The sequence below is a fragment of the Ylistrum balloti genome, unplaced genomic scaffold (assembly GCF_031769215.1).
Source record: "Ylistrum balloti isolate Yb309-2 unplaced genomic scaffold, AGI_CSIRO_Ybal_v1 Utg370344, whole genome shotgun sequence".
Taxonomy (NCBI): domain Eukaryota; kingdom Metazoa; phylum Mollusca; class Bivalvia; order Pectinida; family Pectinidae; genus Ylistrum; species Ylistrum balloti.
In genome coordinates, this window is record NW_026782247.1 from 1,472,911 (window position 1) to 1,491,709 (window position 18,799).

An 18,799-nucleotide genomic window follows, 5' to 3' on the forward strand; every position below is an offset into this window, starting at 1 on the left:
GAAAATTCCTTAAACTCTGCAGGTTGAATTTTAACGTCTTATTAAAATGTTGGGGTCAATCTAAAAATTACCAATTTAATGGTCAGAATAACGCCACTGAACTGAAATGCTATGACACATTGATATTGATAAGACATCCCTTCATCCAGATTTATATAAGGAGATATTCTGTACTCCCAGGGGATTCAAAGCCATCAAATTCAGTATTTGTTTTCTTTTTTTAATTGTCTGTGAGTGATTCATTTGTATATTGCACTCGTCTTTACCTTCAGAGTATCATTTTCTTTTAAAGTTTGTTTTTCTCTTATCATTTTGTAGTTACACAGTATTACAAGTGAATACTGCTAATATTCACAACATTAGGTGTAAAATCTTCAGTGATAACAAAAAAGATAAAAGTTGAACTTTTTATTAGTATTTGATAGGTAACATCTGAGCTTCATACATGTCGACTTTCTTAATTGTTTTCAAAATTGCAATATTTCATGTATCTTTGATACACAGATGTATGTTACCATGTTTTAAGATCCAGTTAAATGTCTAGTTTGACTATTCATTTCATTTCTCATGAACGACGTTTCAAACACATTTCGCCATAGTCCTATCATAAATCTAAGCAAGCGAGCACGCACACACAACACACGAATGTAATCAACTCATGTCAATATTTCACGTGAATATTTCTACATTATTATGCTGATTTTCCATATGAAGACTGACTTGTTTAATTACACTTTATGAAACATCAACATCTTTTAATAAGCAATTTACGTTATCTTCCATTCAGCTTTTGAATATAAGCGTTACCAAAGATTAAATGCCATGCTACATTATCAAACTTTTTTCAGCTTGAAAAAAACAATCAATAATGACAAGGAAAATAAAACCCATTTTAAACACAAAACAACACATTAAGTGATTGATGCCGATGCGTCAAACTGTTTCGTTTTTACAATGCAGTGTCACTGTTTGTTGTACTTCCGGGTTGTGGTCACGCCCCCAGAGGTCATTTCCTGAAATACAAATTAGAACTAAATTCATTAAGTTTTAAATGTTTACATATATTCAGCACTATCTATGATTATGTTCCATGTAACATAAGTTTTCACTAGTCATACACATGTACTTGTACTATTTATGTTAACCAGATATATGGAAAAGGGCGTAACAGCTGTATGATGAAAAAATATTCACTATTTGAATCTAATTTTAAATTTTGTATTGAAATGTGCTGTTTACATGTATAGTTTGTATATTTTTTCCGAGACTGCGGGTTTTTTGTTCTTAATCAATCAGACATTTAGAAACTGTCAAATTTGTTTCCTTACATGTACATTTGTATGTGGCTTGTGCAACTTTCCCTCTAAAGTTTGATATGTTTTTCGTTCAATTTTAATTTTCCAATGTTGCTTCTGAGCTTTCAATATCTAGACTCTTACCATCATTGATGAGTTCTACAAGGACAAAACAGCTGTGTCATGACGTTCATTATTTGACTCTTCTGTATCCAATTATAATTTCATATTGAAAGGTGCAGTTCACGTGTGTCTCTCTCGTAATATCTTGGTTTATTAAACTCTGACACGATTGTTGATTATCGTTTTTAAATTGTACAAAAGACAACCATGGCGAGAACACCTTTCATTACATATTTAGAGTTAGGTAGATATAACCAAATAATGAATTAAACGGTTTCATTCAGCTGGTCCTTCTAGGGCTTATCAGTGATGTTAATGACCTAGATATTAAAGCCAGAAGAGGCGACTGTGGAAAACCGAAAGTGAAACTACACATAAGAATGGATGTAATTGATAGCAGTGTTATGAACAAAAAGGGCATTATCATAACTACAATTGTGTACATTTTGCTGTAAGTAAAGTTGTATTGTTAGAACAACGATGTGATAACGCTTCATCACAGAACCATGAGTAGGACAAGCCTGTTATGGTTTACTCTTTCAACGTACCATGGTCATTTCTGATCCCGACACTGACCGGACGTTGTTGGACGTGTAGGCTCCAGACTGACTCTCCACCAATTTGTCTCCGTCAATAGTGTATGTCACCTGACAAGGATAAGTAGATGTAACATGCAGTTTAGTTTTATTGAAGTAACACCATTGCATAAAAAAGGATAGTTTGTACTGTTACGAGATACCGCTCTGTAATATCACCATAGTTTGTGACCTAGGAAGGGTATATTTGAGTGTTCACGGATGAAGGGAGCACTTTAAGGTCATAATACACGCTTTCCTGTGGCTGATTTAAATATAAACAATACTTATTGTTTATTTTTATTTTCAGATATCACAACTTATGACCTTTTTTTCTTATTGATACAAATAAGACTGCATAATTATTTGAAATATTGGTGTGTTCGTTTCGTGAGCATGTTCTGTTGTTATGGTCATTAGTGTCCTCGATGAAGCAGAAGACACTTGTCTTTCCGTAACACTTGGTCTTACTCTCCTACATTTTTTTCAATAGTCTTATACAGGATATGTGTTTTGTTCTTATCGCTTATTGCAATATTGTGGGAGTTTGAAGTTTTTTCTGACAAAAAACTATGTCGTTCATTTTAATTTATTTGAGTAATGTTCCCCTGTCGTAGATTATTTGGTATGTTAACGCCTATAGATTGCAGCTGTATGCAAACAGGTGTGATATGACTCACCTCAAAATCTAAGTAAACTTTCCGCGATCATATACACACATTGTATAAACTGGGGTACAGTTGATAGAATTTTTCCTCTTATGGTAAAGGTTTTCAATTCTATTATCAACACGTCAGAAGCAAGTTATTTGATAGCATCATGAAGCATTCTATATTGGTGTACGAGAAATACAATAATCATGGCGTATGTTACCCACATATACCGCATTTCGACCGAGTACGTTTTGGTCTATATATGAACCCAATGAAAACACTCCCAAAATGGAACAGTTATATGTAAAAGTTGTAACTGGCAGTATCAAAATTACATATATATATGTCGTAAAGTAATATCCTCATTAAACTGACCGACACACCCACTAAAGGCTTTATGATTATCCTTAAATGACTCCAAAGATACCACAAGGCTGTCTACAGTATCTGAAGTATTAATCTTGTTTTATCGAGGAAGGTTATACAAATAAACCCCGTAAGTATTACACCATCCTATGTCTGAGTGTACGAGTATTGACGTGTCTGGTGTCTAAGCCACACGTCTACACTCATATGTAATTTTGTCATCTACCGCAGCGGATATCCGATAGACTAAATCTATATGTCTCTGTAACAGAGGACGTATAGACATTTAGCTTTACATCAGAGCCAACAGATGGGCTTTGTGTGGACGCTTTGAAAGTCCACAATTACGTGAAATTTGTACATACACTGTACTTTACTATCACGGAAAAACAAAAAAGCCATTTCTTGCACAATTTCATAGTAATATCATGCAATGTGTGAAAGGAACACAGTCATGACATCAACCCTGATAGATAATACTGATACAGGGCTACGGAAATCTGGATTCCCGATATAGTCAAGTCAGTGCTGAAGGTACACAAAAAACATTGCAATGACCTAGGTATACTCATACTACGTATATTCATAACTTGGACATACAGTTCACGTATATACTGATACGAGCAGAAAGTTAACAAAGATGTCAGGATGTTGGATTAAAAACAACAGGAAAATACCATGTGTACATATAATCATAATCCAAACACAATAAAACTCGGGCAAAATATGAAAGGAAAGTAAATTAACACAGAGACTCCGAAAAACTACAAGCATTATAAGACCGGGGGTTCAGGAAGAGTAAGCGTCTTCTGTTTCATCGACGACACCCGCCGTGTAAATCAATCCGAGGAAGTAATGTCAGGTATTCAAATGAGAACAGGGTATATAACAATGGAACTAACAGACTAAATATCGAGCGTGGTACACGTCCACTTTTATTTAGCAAAAAGAAGCAGGCTATTCCTCAATGAGATCAGTATGTCGAACCTAAGATTTCCCCATACTATTTTCTATAACACTGTCGATTGGAACATACAAGCTGCGACATGCAATGATCACCGACATCTTTCTTATAATTCCTTCTTATGCCACTGCTATACATTGTGTACATTATCACAGTGGACGATACAGTAGCTGGTGAATTTACGATCTCTTAACAGTCAGCTTCAAATGGCGAATTGAATATTGACAAAATCTCAGGTCAAGATTATTGAAAAGCCAAATGAAAAAGGGAAAAGGTATAAAATATGGTGCTGTAAAGTTATTCGGGGGATCATATATTTTCTTCCCTTTAAAATATAGGGTAAGTACTATAATATCACCAATAAATCAATATTAGTATGTACAATAAATATAACATTAATGTCGTAATGTTGAGGTAAGCACGTCAGGCAATGGATGATTAAACAAACATAAAAGATATATAGAAGCAGATGATATACACTGTTTTGTCATCCGTGTACACACTTGTAATCTGAACCATAAATAACGTCCATCCTGTTAGATAAATCTAATATTCTGTTAAAATCATTTTACTCTATATTCAGCTTGGGATCATATACCTCAGATATATATCGCTACTGTGATGTAAATAGTATATACATGCTATGTACCTCAGCCGTGTCTCTGCTCTTCGAACCAGCAATTAAAAGCAGAGTCACGAAATGATGACAATCTACAAATTCAAAGTTGGTACATACTGATATACTACAAGCTCTCTGAAACATGTTGTTCAATAAAATATCAAAGATGTCCCAAACGTACCATTAAGTGTAACCTTTTGGTTTGATTATCTTTGCATTTATAGGAAGAACCTGCAAGACTGACATCGCTGTGAGGAATCCTACCTTACATCTCTTACTCTCAATTCATGACCTACAGGTATTCTCCCTGGTTAGGTTTATTTAATGACAACCAGCCATAAGTCATTTACAGACAGGCCACATTTAAAAGAGACTCGCAATCGTTGTGTGTTAATGATAAAATAGTTCTATTTAATGATGTAGAATGTTTAGATATGCTACTTCTCTGAATATGTAATACTAAAAAATTGTGTTTTAAAATTCAAAGGCAATCGTATTCGCAAAATGGAGAATCGTTTTTGTCTTATTTCAGGTATAAACATGTTAAACGTAGGCATGATCATCGCGTAGACGTGAGGAAACATATTCTGTCAATTGCTTTTATCATGTTATAATTCTACTGACAACAGGTTTAATCTCATACGACTTTAGTACTCCATTACAGATTAAACGAGTTAGAGGTGACTTGTTAAGTTTAAGAGGATACCATTCAGTTTTTGTTTTGACAAAAGAATGATTGCATTATACAAATTAAGTCAGAAAAGTACACATAGTTAATTAGGAATAAAAGAGCAAATGGATTTTACCTTGAGATCGCGTCCATCCATAGATTTTTGATCTGCCTCTTGGCCGACAGTCGCTTTGGTCTCGGCACTTCCGATGGGTGTAATGGTATTGATAGTTATTGAGTTGCCATCGATGGTAATTTCTTGGAAGATGTCTTTGTCAGCAGACAGGCCATGTAGCCCTTTCGCTTTATCCTCGCCCGATACACCTAATGGATATATTCATATCAATAAAATCTTTTATTTCGAAATTTCTTAACTTTCTTTGTAAATAATCTATGATAGAACTGAAACAAACATTTTTTCAAGTTTACTAACTTTTGCGACCATTTATTTTCATGATTGCTAACTGTCATGACGACTAACATATGCGATTACATACTTTTGCGACTACCATTTTTCGCGGTAGATAATTTCCACGATTTCTACCTCACAACAGCTCTACACTGATTAACATTCGAAGTATACAATAAAATGATATTGCACTACTAAAGGTAAATTACTCTTGGTTGAGAATTCTTGGCCATTCGTGGCGATCAACATTTGCAATCTTTTATCGCGAAATTCGCAAAAGTAAATATTGTAGTGAAAAAGGTAACAGATGACTAAAAGCAACTGCTGCTATGAAATAATCAATGAATGATTTATAGATCGTGCACAAATCATTGGCCTCAGTTTGTGAGCTTAGTATTGCAAATACTGTCAGGTGACTGATATTTCTGACAGGTGTATATCAGAATAATCCTTTAACATTCAAGATCATCCAATGAATGCAACATGCTTATATGTTAGCCGTTATAAAATAAATTCTCTTAAAACGTCAGTAACTTCAGTCTCAATTCAAAGCAGTTCGAGACGAAAGAAACTTGCATTGCATTCAGAACTACAGGATTAAAAATCGTTGTGTTGTTAGAAGAAGAATAAAAGTTATACATATTCTAAGGTCAAAAATATTTGAATGCATCATCAGGTATTTGGAACGCCGCTTGGTACTGTGTGACTCAACATAACATTTAATTTATCGGTTTTTAAATGATACAGATAAATGCATGGCAAATTTAAGCAGCCATGACCGAGTTTAGTTCCCTAACGTAATCGGTCTATCCTAAAGCAAGGAGTCGGTGCAGCCAAGCTGATTCTCTCTTACAAACATTCTGATATGAAGACTTTGTATACAAACCTATAGCATCGAGGTAAGCAGCAAAGTTGTCGACGTTTGTTAGCTTCCATTTGCCGTTCAGAGCCGCCATTTCTAGTCCGTCTGTTTACCTTTGTGGATAGTAATAAAATAGATTCAGTTAAACAGCAATGCGCCTTCTTATCAAACTCATTTGTCAAGCATGTAGACAAAAACGTGTATCATAGGTCTATCAAAAAAGATGTAATACACGTGACTGAATCGGCCAATCAAAAAAACCCTGTTTATAGACAAAACGTAAAAAAGGAAGAAGTCCGATTAGAGTACCCGAGTCCCACGTGTAACGTGAACATGTTGGTCCCCGGCCAGACCCTTGGTGGCATTCAGTCATTGATAACATTAACCATTTTACTATTTATGTCATAGTGCACTGCTCCTCAATACCGCTAATCTCTCTTAACTATCCCAAACGCAACAGCGGACTAATGTGTCGATTTGTTTTTTTATCATGTGTCTTACATTTTGTCATAATGTGTCGATATATTTTACAGTTGTAATAATATGTCGATATGTCTTACATTTGTAATGATGTGTCGATATGTCTTACATTTGTAATGATATGATGTGTCGATATGTCTTACAGTTGTAATAATATGTCGATATGTCTTACATTTGTAATGATGTGTCGATATGTCTTACATTTGTAATGATATGATGTGTCGATATGTCTTACATTTGTAATGATATGTCGATATGTCTTACATTTGTAATAATGTGTCGATATGTCTTACATTTGTAATAATGTGTCGATATGTCTTACATTTGTAATAATGTGTCGATATGTCTTACATTTGTAATAATGTGTCGATATGTCTTACATTTGTAATGATATGATGTGTCGATATGTCTTACATTTGTAATGATATGATGTGTCGATATGTCTTACATTTGTAATAATGTGTCGATATGTCTTACATTTGTAATGATATGATGTTTCGATATGTCTTACATTTGTAATGATATGTCGATATGTCTTACATTTGTAATAATGTGTCGATATGTCTTACATTTGTAATAATGTGTCGATATGTCTTACATTTGTAATAATGTGTCGATATGTCTTACATTTGTAATAATGTGTCGATATGTCTTACATTTGTAATAATGTGTCGATATGTCTTACATTTGTAATAATGTGTCGATATTTCTTACATTTGTAATAATGTGTCGATATGTCTTACATTTGTAATAATGTGTCGATATGTCTTACATTTGTAATAATGTGTCGATATGTCTTACATTTGTAATGATATGATGTGTCGATATGTATTATATTTGTAATGATATGATGTGTCGATATGTCTTACATTTGTAATAATGTGTCGATATGTCTTACATTTGTAATAATGTGTCGATATGTCTTACATTTGTAATAATGTGTCGATATGTCTTACATTTGTAATAATGTGTCGATATGTTTTACATTTGTAATAATGTGTCGATATGTCTTACATTTGTAATAATGTGTCGATATGTCTTACATTTGTAATGATATGATGTGTCGATATGTATTACATTTGTAATGATATGATGTGTCGATATGTCTTACATTTGTAATAATGTGTCGATATGTCTTACATTTGTATCCCCCCACTCTTCCCTCCTCTCCTCCACGACTTCGTTGGGGGTGAATTATTGAGCTGCATTTGACAGCTAAACTATAACCGAACTAGATCCTGCTGCTGTTGCTTCTTTCAAGATTTTCGTCACCGATATTAGAGGCCTTAGTGTTGAAAATAGACGAACGCAGCACAGGAGAAAATGCTGAAATTAATGTCACAATATTTGGGACATTAGTAAGGGTTTCCTAGTTCTATCGGCCATTACGATCATGTAATCAGCGTTCTTGTGTCCTCAATGCAATGGCAAAATGTGCTTGTCATGTATCAATGTTCCACATAAAACGGTCTCCGTCGGGTGCACGTGTCCTTGAACGGTAAGTAAAGGCATCTAGAAGCAAATCATCAAAGGTTAGTGGTTTACGTCATTGTACAAAATATCGCGGGCATCCCGCGTCTAGACCAGCATTGGTCTTGTCCTCGACATGTTCAGACGATATGTATAAAACCACAACATACCACACGCTTGTTGATGATAACAGCCATCAAGTACCCTTGGCGGAACAATATACGCACGTGAAACGTCATCAAATAAAGATATCATTGTCGACATACATGCACCATATATGAAACATTAACATGATTTCTATTGTAGTGATAAAGTACACCGACTTCCAATCCCTCCCACTTCCCCCTCCCCCTGAACCTGAAGGATTCCCCGATAATCAACAAGTGAGTAAACACTAACTGAGGGCAATGACTCTCAGAAAGTATTTAATAAATACTGATCAGGAAAAATAATTCCATATCATTATAAAAGAGACCTCCAAGATTGAAAAATACAGGTTAAAAACTGAAATTAATTTCCCAACAAGATTTTGAATAAAAATGTATTTAGTCTTTCACAATAAATAGAATTTAAATACCGTCCAGAAAATCATGTCTCCGTGTCATGAGGATATAACCTACCAAATTTAATGTTGCTAATGAAACATGAACGTACAATGATATACCATAATGCTGTGGCGTTTTGTCAATACCTTTTTACGATAGATTATACATAACGATTTGGATAGTGTTCAAAGACACGTCCAGTGACTACAAGGATTTTGCTTTAATTAACATTGAATTATTGACAACATCTTACAGTTGATACGTTTTACAATTCTGATATAATTGTCACAGCTTTACATCATACAAAATCACCGTCCAACTCTGAAAATTATGGCATTTGCATCACTCAAAAAAGAAAACTGATAAATAAAATATCCAGTATTTTCCTTGTTTGATTTATCAGTTTTGAAACGAATGTGCATTTATATCTGACATTACCAGTCATACAAAGCTCTTCGTTGCTGGGTAGTTGCCAGGTAGTTTCTTTGTAGGGTAGCAGTCTACCCGTTAATAATGATTTACCGAACTTTGAAGATTCATAGCTTAAAGTGATTTAACATTGCATGGTTAGTTACAACTTTGTAAAATCGCATTCAAACAAATTACCCCCCCCCCCCCCCCCAAAAAAAAAAAAAAAAAAAAAACATGTCTAATTTTTGGTTTGTGATTGGCGTATGTATGAGAGAGGACCCAAGTCAAGACTTGTGCACAATGTGGAATCAGCAAATACAGAATGGCCTTGATAATTTAATCTTTCGATGTGATGTATGAACTAGTGTTGACATAATAAATAAATCTAACAACAAACGCAACCTGATAAGATAAGATGTTAAGGCAGTTTGCCGACACATGCTAGAGGTATTCAAAACTTGAACGTCTTGATATGACGTGGCTGGTATTGACATATGTTAAATATGTTTGTGTCTGAAATTTATAAAAAAGGAAAAATGGTTATGACATTTAAACATATCGCTGAAAATATCAATAAAAAGCTTAAGGAAATTATTACTGATTCAGCATTTAATGGTTTAGTAAAAGTCCACCACATTAATTGATTGGCCACGTAACAGTGCAATCTACATTGTATGAACTCGCCTGCTGACGGATGGGGTCAGGGTTCAAGGTTAGGAGGTCAATGCCATTAAAGCCATGTACTCACAGCTACTCCGGAAAGTACACAGACGTGTATATCTGGGTGGATGTAGATTAAACAGACTGACTCATTCTCGTCTGATAGAGTAATATTTGGCTGTGTACCCAGTATCCCGAGTCAAATTCAGCAGAAAACTTTTAATTTAAATTCATTGTTATTACACAAAAAGCATGTATACATTTAGAGGAAAATTGACCAGATGCAGTATTGTAGAGTTACACGTTATACAAGTTGTTACCTCTGAAAATGCTTTTTACGAAAAAACTTTCATATATGAATCCCGAAGTGCCAAATGCCATTGGATTACTGGGGCATTTTCTACTTATATCTAACAGTTTGTTGTACAGAAAATTACTGACGAGACCGCCGTAATAGTCGCAGCACAAAAAAACAAACAAAGAACACCTAAATTATCGGGTATAAGTCACATAAAATAACAAGAAGATAAATGATGCTGAATACATACCTCATGATATTATTGGGGGATTTACTTCCTCGCAACGGCCAGGCTTATACGGTAACCACGAATGGCGGGGCAACTTACGCACACATTATATTCATAACCCAGAAACGATGGCATGATACCAAATACGCTCATATTACATTGACAACAGTATAATAACAGTAGTATTACACTTAGAATAACGAAAGGATCACCCCTCTATACCTGTTTACAGTCAACCATTCGAAGATTTACTTTAAGCTCCATAGACTGAATTTGCTGTTAATTTCTGTTGTATGTAAGACTGATTAAATAATAAAAATGCAAAGGCCGTAAACATGAGTCCCCTTACGCCCTCAATATACTGTAAATCACTCAGATTTCTTAAGTACTTTATTTCGCCAATATGTCTGTTCAGACCTATTTCTGACTACCTGGCTTCATTATTTCGCGAATATGTCTGTTCAGACCTATTTCTGACTACCTGGCTACATCATTTCGCGAATATGTCTGTTTGGACCTATTTCTGATTACCCGGCTTCATTATTTCGCGAATATGTCTGTTCAGACCTACTTCCGACTACCCAGGTTAATTATTTCGCGAATATGTCTGTTCAGACCTATTTCTGACTACCTAGCTTCATTATTTCGCGAACGCTCATCTAGAAATGACTTTAAATTCACAAATGATGAGCTATTTGAGACCAGCTATCTTCAAGTCTCCGATATCAGTAACCGAATCAATATGAACGCCATCCAGTATTATTTTCGTACAGGTAATCGCACGTGAAATATACCTGATTTACAGTAGTAAAAAGCAAGCTAATGGTATACTGGTTCCTCAAGGTAGGGTTATATAATGGTGGAAATCCACGACATGTGTATATAACACTTATAGCATATATATTAAAGGCATTGTTAAAATGATAAAACATGTAACCACATCAGTAGCGTTATAGACACATAAGCCTTGTTGTGGACGACGAACAAGCAATCGAGGCTTGAAAATGAGGTTTATTCACAACAAACTAAGAAATTAGAAAGTTGTATAGCTATTGGTCGTCTATGAGCCATTGAGAGTTGTAATAACCGATTGGGAATAAAACACCAACTTGTTACCGGACTACAGAAGCAATCCCTTTTTAGGTGAGATTTGCTAGCATTGTTAACACAATAAAGATCTTTATCAAAGAAAACACATGATCCCTTTCCAATGCGTGATTACACATCAAACATATTTAAGAACTACGTAAAACAAAACCAGTTGCGGACAGACCAGGGATGGTGATGGGTTAGCTAGCAAATGAACGAAGATTGGAGAAAATATAGGCTGGTAAGGCCACCTCGAGAGATTCGCCAAAACTGACGCTGACACATCCTCTGTGACGTCGTGCAATGCACATGCATTCATTGGTTCCTGCATTTTATCGGACTACAATCAGAACCAACAAAATCAGCCAATCAGCGACTGGAATTCATCTGGTTAAGAATCTCTACTGAAATTGAGATCTGGTATGATAATGTGTTCTCTGGTGTTTGATTTATGATTTATAATATCCGAAAGAAATCTGCATCTATTTCACTTCATAGATATCTGAGACGGATTCAGACAGATGTAAAATGTCGCGGGTAAACTTATTGAATTATGGAGGCAATGCCAATCTGAGTCATTCAGCGTACTTAATTATCCTATTTGTAGCCTTTGACATGCATATTTCTACGAATCTACACAGCTGTTATTTGTATTGAGCTTCAAATATTAATGTTAATAACTTAATTGCCAAGTAATAACAAACAGTTTTAGTTGCATGAGTCCTAATGATTACACTATTTCTAGTTTGTCCTTTTGAGCTGTACCGATGATTCTTACATGACTTCTTATTCCAATAGAAACGAAGATTTTTTTTTTTACTCTGGAAAGTTACTGAATTTCAATAGGATATATATCTGAGTGTCTAGACCGATTGATCTTAGTGTAAACTTGTGACCCTTGAGAGAATGTATCGATCATGCCATAGACAAAAAATCAAGTAAAACTACAACGCTGTGTATAAACAAATATAATCAATTATAATTTTATACATAACAAACTCGGATATTCGATGCCTTAGTTTTTTATTGTTAGTCTATGTCTAAACACTGTAAGATATATGAATATAATATAGTATCATAAAATTTTGTATACCTCTTTCCAACTTGTCTTACACAAATCTAAACCTCAAAATATGTATAACACAACAAATACAACTATATATCTAAATATTTGGCTCTCTGCTATAGTCTTTAAAGGGGTCGATGACATCACCCTTATATAGTTCTGCTGGTACTAAGGTTTTTGTGGTCTCTGGTTGTTCCAATGCTGACTGTAAGCTATTGCATTCGTAAGGTATGTTTGGTAAGTCTCGATGGTTCGTAAGTTCCAAAGTCCTACGTTGAAGGGACTCGAACGCTGTTTTACTTGCTTTGTCCAGATTTGTGGGCGTTATTCCAGTGTTGTTGGATATGTTCTCATTTGCCAATTAAACACAGATAAATATTTGTACATCTGTTTCTTGTACAGCCATGAGGTGCATTGAAGTTGTTACTACTTTCTTTAATATTGTGTAGCCTTCGTGCGTTAATTTTCACCGTTACAAAGCACAGGAAAGCACTCCGAACTTCAGGGAGACTTTACACAGGTGTTTTTATCAACAATAATCGATGTATTTGTTTAGCTATTTCAGTTGGTAAATTGATTTTACGCTCTCACGACAGCAACAATATCGATAGTTTTTCAATTGCACTCCATTGTAATGCATTGCATTGCATTATTTAGAAGTTACATGTACAAGTATTTAAATTAGCAAATTAAGCTCCCACTACCTTGACACAGTAGTTACATATAATTGTGTGGACTTTTGGTTTGTCTCGGTCCCATGACTGGATCTAGGTGTTACATTTTGCCAGTTTTCATTTGCTGTTTTATCCACTTGTGTGCTCTGTTATCGTTACTTAGCTGGATTATGTTGTTAAACATCTAAAACACAGACATTAAATATTTTGAAATAAGGTTAGCAACTACAACGACTTTAACACGATAAATCAATCAAGATTTAACAGGATCAATACCTTAGATTTTCTCAAATCCTTCCAGAATTATCGTTCCTAACGTACCTGGGTAACCGCAATGCGTTTTAGAAGAAATTGCTATCTACTGTAAACATGTCCCATGACCAGCTTGGTCATTAATGCGTGATTATGTTAATCAACTGTCTCAAAATATCTTATATATTTTTGTCCAGAACCTTTTATTTAACTAAGAAAATGGAATTAAACCCAGACTTAACCGTAATAGCATCATTTGTTTTGTCAGTCAGCTTTATTTTTGAAGAAAAATAATAATCATATATCCAGGCGTTGATACATTACGTATCTATGTGGATATTTGAGATTCGCGTGTTATATTGCCGATCTATATGCAATACCTATTAAAAAGCATGATTGGTTATCACCATAATTCAGGCGATCGATGATCGATCACATCTGCGCAAAAATAGCAAAACAGTTACAAAAATGAGCAAAAGTTTGACATTTTTATTAGATGGCTGACATTCTTGATATAAACGATTTAGTTAAAGTACTGAAATATAAAAATACTTTTGATAGAAAAAGTGATGATGTTTAAAAAGAGAATTTAGGTAATTACAAATCTTAAAGAACTATATTGAGGAGCGGATATTATTTTGATTTTCATTCTGAACTATGTCATACAAGATTATGTCGGTACACAAAGTAAAAATAAAAGGAACTATGTCATACAAGATTATGTCGGTACACAAAGTAAAAATAAAAGGAACTATGTCATACAAGATTATGTCGGTACACAAAGTAAAAATAAAGGAACTGAAAGCTTTCCATAATGTCTTTCAAAATAACTTATCGAACAATTCATACGAACTTAACAGCATGTATTGACAGGTGTTTACAATAATATTCTAAATTCCTCATATTTTTATCAATGACTAGCTTCATTAAAACTGTAGTGCAAATCCTTATATGTTTCGAAAATACATTGACTATAACGGTTAATCGTTGACTAGTACAGCCTCAGAAAAGATATACCTTAATGGTGTAAATATTTGGTGTAAACATTCGATTTCTTGTACATAAGTTTTTATTTTTGAAATTGCTCAAATGTGATCGATTACTACAAAAATCCAACAAGGTATAGAAATTAGTGTAATGTGAACATCAATCGAATATTTTGAGGATTTCAAGAAACATTATGTTCATAGGCTTTTTATTTCGATAAAGTTCAAGCGAGGAGTCTGACTTGTCAAATGACTAAAAAAAAATTTATCTTGTTTGGGATAGATGTTGTTATTTTTTTTTCTTTGTTTGAAAATGAATGGAAGCCATTGAGGAAGTTGATGCTTGTCTAGTGTGACTTAGGGTGTAAATATGTTCTAAATCTAAAGGTCCCTAAAGTTTCTTGTACACAAGAAAAGAGGGATGGAAGCTTACGATATAGAAATTTGTATAGAACACTTAAGTACCCCGGTAACAAGTGAAGTCTCTTGTACACTAAAATAAAACTAAGGCAGTAAGTATACTGTCTAAAACGACCACTAAAATAAACTAGGGTAGTAAGTATACTGTCTAAAACGACCACTAAAAATAAACTAGGGTAGTAAGTATAATGTCTAAAACGACCACTAAAATAAACTAGAGTAGTAAGTATACTGTCTAGGTGACCACTAAAATAAACTAGGGTAGTAAGTATACTGTCTAAAACGACCACTAAAATAAACCAGGGTAGTAAGTATACTGTCTAAAACGGCCACTAAAATAAACTAGGGTAGTAAGTATACTGTCTAAAACGACCACTAAAATAAAACTAGGGTAGTAAGTATACTGTCTAAAACGACCACTAAAATAAAACCAGGGTAGTAAGTATACTGTCTAAAACGACCACTAAAATAAACTAGGGTAGTAAGTATACTGTCTAAAACGACCACTAAAATAAACTAGGGTAGTAAGTATACTGTCTACTGACCACTAAAATAAACTAAAAGGTGACCACTAAAATAAACTAGGGTAGACCACTAAAATAAACTAAGTATACTGTCTAAAACGACCACTAAAATAAACTAGGGTAGTAAGTATACTGTCTAAAACGACCACTAAAATAAACTAGGGTAGTAAGTATACTGTCTAAAATGACCACTGAAATATAACTAGGGTAGTAAGTATACTGTCTAAAACGACCACTAAAAATAAACTAGGGTAGTAAGTATACTGTCTAAAACGACCACTAAAAATAAACTAGGGTAGTAAGTATACTGTCTAAAACGACCACTAAAATAAACTAGGGTAGTAAGTATACTGTCTAAAACGACCACTAAAATAAACTAGGGTAGTAAGTATACTGTCTAAAACGACCACTAAAATAAACTAGGGTAGTAAGTATACTGTCTAAAACGACCACTAAAATAAACTAGGGTAGTAAGTATACTGTCTAAAACGACCACTAAAATAAACTAGGGTAGTAAGTATACTGTCTAAAACGACCACTAAAATAAACTAGGGTAGTAAGTATACTGTCTAAAACGACCACTAAAATAAACTAGGGTAAGTATACTGTCTAAAACGACCACTAAAATAAACTAGGGTAGTAAGTATACTGTCTAAAACGACCACTAAAATAAACTAGGGTAGTAAGTATACTGTCTAGGTGACCACTAAAATAAACTAGGGTAGTAAGTATACTGTCTAGGTGACCACTAAAATAAACTAGGGTAGTAAGTATACTGTCTAAAACGACCACTAAAATAAACTAGGGTAGTAAGTATACTGTCTAAAACGACCACTAAAATAAAACTAGGGTAGTAAGTATACTGTCTAAAACGACCACTAAAATAAACTAGGGTAGTAAGTATACTGTCTAGGTGACCACTAAAATAAACTAGGGTAGTATGTACACTGTCTAAACGACCACTAAAATAAACTAGGGTAGTAAGTATACTGTCTAAAACGACCACTAAAATAAACTAGGGTAGTGAGTATATTGTCTAAGGCGACCACTAAGATACAACCAAGGAAGTATGTACACTGTCTAAACGACCACTAAATATGAAAATAAGATGAATCAGTTTCTAAAACGACCACTAAAATGAAATTTTGGAGAGGGAATTATCCGTTATTATTATGCCACATCCCTTTTAATTAAACATAAGAGGTTTAGTCTTGCTTGCGATAAGACATTCAGCTTGGTTATATTGACTTGGCAGCTTTTCCTTTATCAACACATGTACAATAACGACGGGTACCAGATTCATGTCTTTGTCTGACTCTTCAAGTTTATTATATATCATTGATAATGCATCTCAAATACAAATATCTGATGATGTATTCTGTTCAACAATACTTCATATCATTTTTTGAATTATCTCCCTTCGTCTACAACGTGCGAGTTACGACATGGGTATAAAATGTGGCTGTAAAACGACATGCATTGTTGTACAATGTCGTAATAATGTTTGGTACTTTAGATATCGCCCTTTTATCGGTGCATTTATGATATGGCTTGAAATCGAAATAATGTTGGTGAAAAAAATTTCTTTGCATCTGATGAATATCAAAACACAGCTACTCACATTGTTGAATTGAACATATTTAGAGGGTTTATCATATCAGTGTTAGGTTTACTTGCACTGAACGTCGTTTGTTTCAGGAAATTACGTGTATATACAGACATGCCTGCAGGAGGATATATCGATCGTCTTTCTTCGGTTTCAAAATGCCTTAATGTATATATATATATATATTATTAATCAAAATGTGTCCATTCCTTACTGATGATATTTCTTTACTGGTTAATTAGCCAAACCTTTATATCCGAACTTCTCATTACTACTCTAACACAACCTTGTGATTTTGTTCATATTTTGGAGTATAATGCATGCATTACTTATTTGGATTGTCCATGTAATTTTACAACGTCTACATGTGCATTTTTTTTTTATGTATTTCAATCTCGTTTCAGCTATTGTGACTTACAATTAAAATTCTAAAGCAAGTGGATGCGGAATTTGAGGAACCTCAAAGAGGTTTTGGCCAATCCGCTCTGCACAATTCAATTTCTCATTTTTGAGGTCAAAAGAGAGATGTGAATGGCGCGAAACCTGTTTAGTCACAAGACTACTGGGGCGTTCTTCTTAAACAGTACGTCTTAAGTAAACAAATATGTATTTCAGGCATGAGATGAATCGGGTTCTTCTTTAAATCAACTGCATATACATTTCATTTTTTCAAGTTTTTGTTATACCCAGGAGCACAAAAGTTGCCCCTCGAAATATAGATTTTGTTTTCTTAGAGGATTAAGTGATCGAGTGAATAAAATGGTTATAAAATATCATGCTTGTTCCTTCAACATAACTTTATTTACAACTCTATCCTACATAACCACCAATTAAGGAATAGAAAGCTCCCTTACATCAGTCTCTCAAATATGAATTATGATGACGATGTCGGTGTTGTGATTTTTGCCGTTTTTAGAAGTCATAACCTCTTCAACAGACAGTGTTTGCCTTGCATATGTCGCAGCCGAATCAATCGATATTAATGGGCTTGTTCCCAATATTTTTATTTCTGGATAAGATATCGGTAGCTGAGATCAGTGTGCAAACCAGGACTTCAAGACATGCAAACGATGTGGAAGTGTCTTAGTTCACATCCAGATCGCAATTACCTTCCTTTGTGATGAAGTTTTTGGAGCTCCTTAATTTACATGATATTTGATTTTTTTTTTACCTCGTTCTCATTTGAGAACGGAAATGTCTGAGTTGGATCCATCTAGGTCGACATGGCGGGTGTTCGTGAATGAAGCATTCAATGTTTAAAAACCAGTGACTCCATGTACAGCTGTCGTTTGTTATATATGATTTTCTTTTACTAATACCGCGTGTGCCACTATGTTTTATGACTCCCACAACATTAGACACATACGTCGATGTATATAAGTAGAGAAACAAAGGGACAGCCTTAAGAAACAAGACATGTTGATTGGCACAGTTGTGACACCGACAGTTCCACCAGATAAGTGGACAATGGACTGGCATGCTTGTCTATAGACATATACTGAATATTACATCATATATCACACTCGACGACCAAGAAATGTGGTTTTGATACG

General features: G+C 34.4%; 1 protein-coding gene across 1 annotated transcript; it reads right to left on the bottom strand.

The window, feature by feature from the left end:
- Nucleotides 1-442: 442 nt before the first annotated feature.
- LOC132553722 (fatty acid-binding protein-like) lies at nucleotides 443-6,672 on the bottom strand. The gene is made up of 4 exons (XM_060217995.1): nucleotides 6,561-6,672; nucleotides 5,402-5,589; nucleotides 1,967-2,065; nucleotides 443-1,013 (listed from the first exon to the last, which is right to left on the bottom strand). Exons 1-4 carry the CDS (start codon nucleotides 6,628-6,630, stop codon nucleotides 963-965), a joined length of 408 nt encoding a protein of 135 aa, XP_060073978.1. The 5' UTR covers nucleotides 6,631-6,672; the 3' UTR covers nucleotides 443-962.
- Between the last annotated feature and the right edge of the window lie 12,127 nt (nucleotides 6,673-18,799).

What these genes read in the sequence shown, in the direction of transcription:
- LOC132553722 (XM_060217995.1), bottom strand. Translation starts at nt 6,630, where the DNA reads ATGGCGGCTCTGAACGGCAAATGGAAGCTAACAAACGTCGACAACTTT. An exon ending in TGCTTACCTCGATGCTATAG is followed by an intron (nt 5,590 to 6,560) that starts GTTTGTATACAA and finishes TATATCCATTAG; the next exon opens with GTGTATCGGGCGAGGATAAA. An exon ending in CGGGATCAGAAATGACCATG is followed by an intron (nt 1,014 to 1,966) that starts GTACGTTGAAAG and finishes TTTGTATTTCAG; the next exon opens with GAAATGACCTCTGGGGGCGT.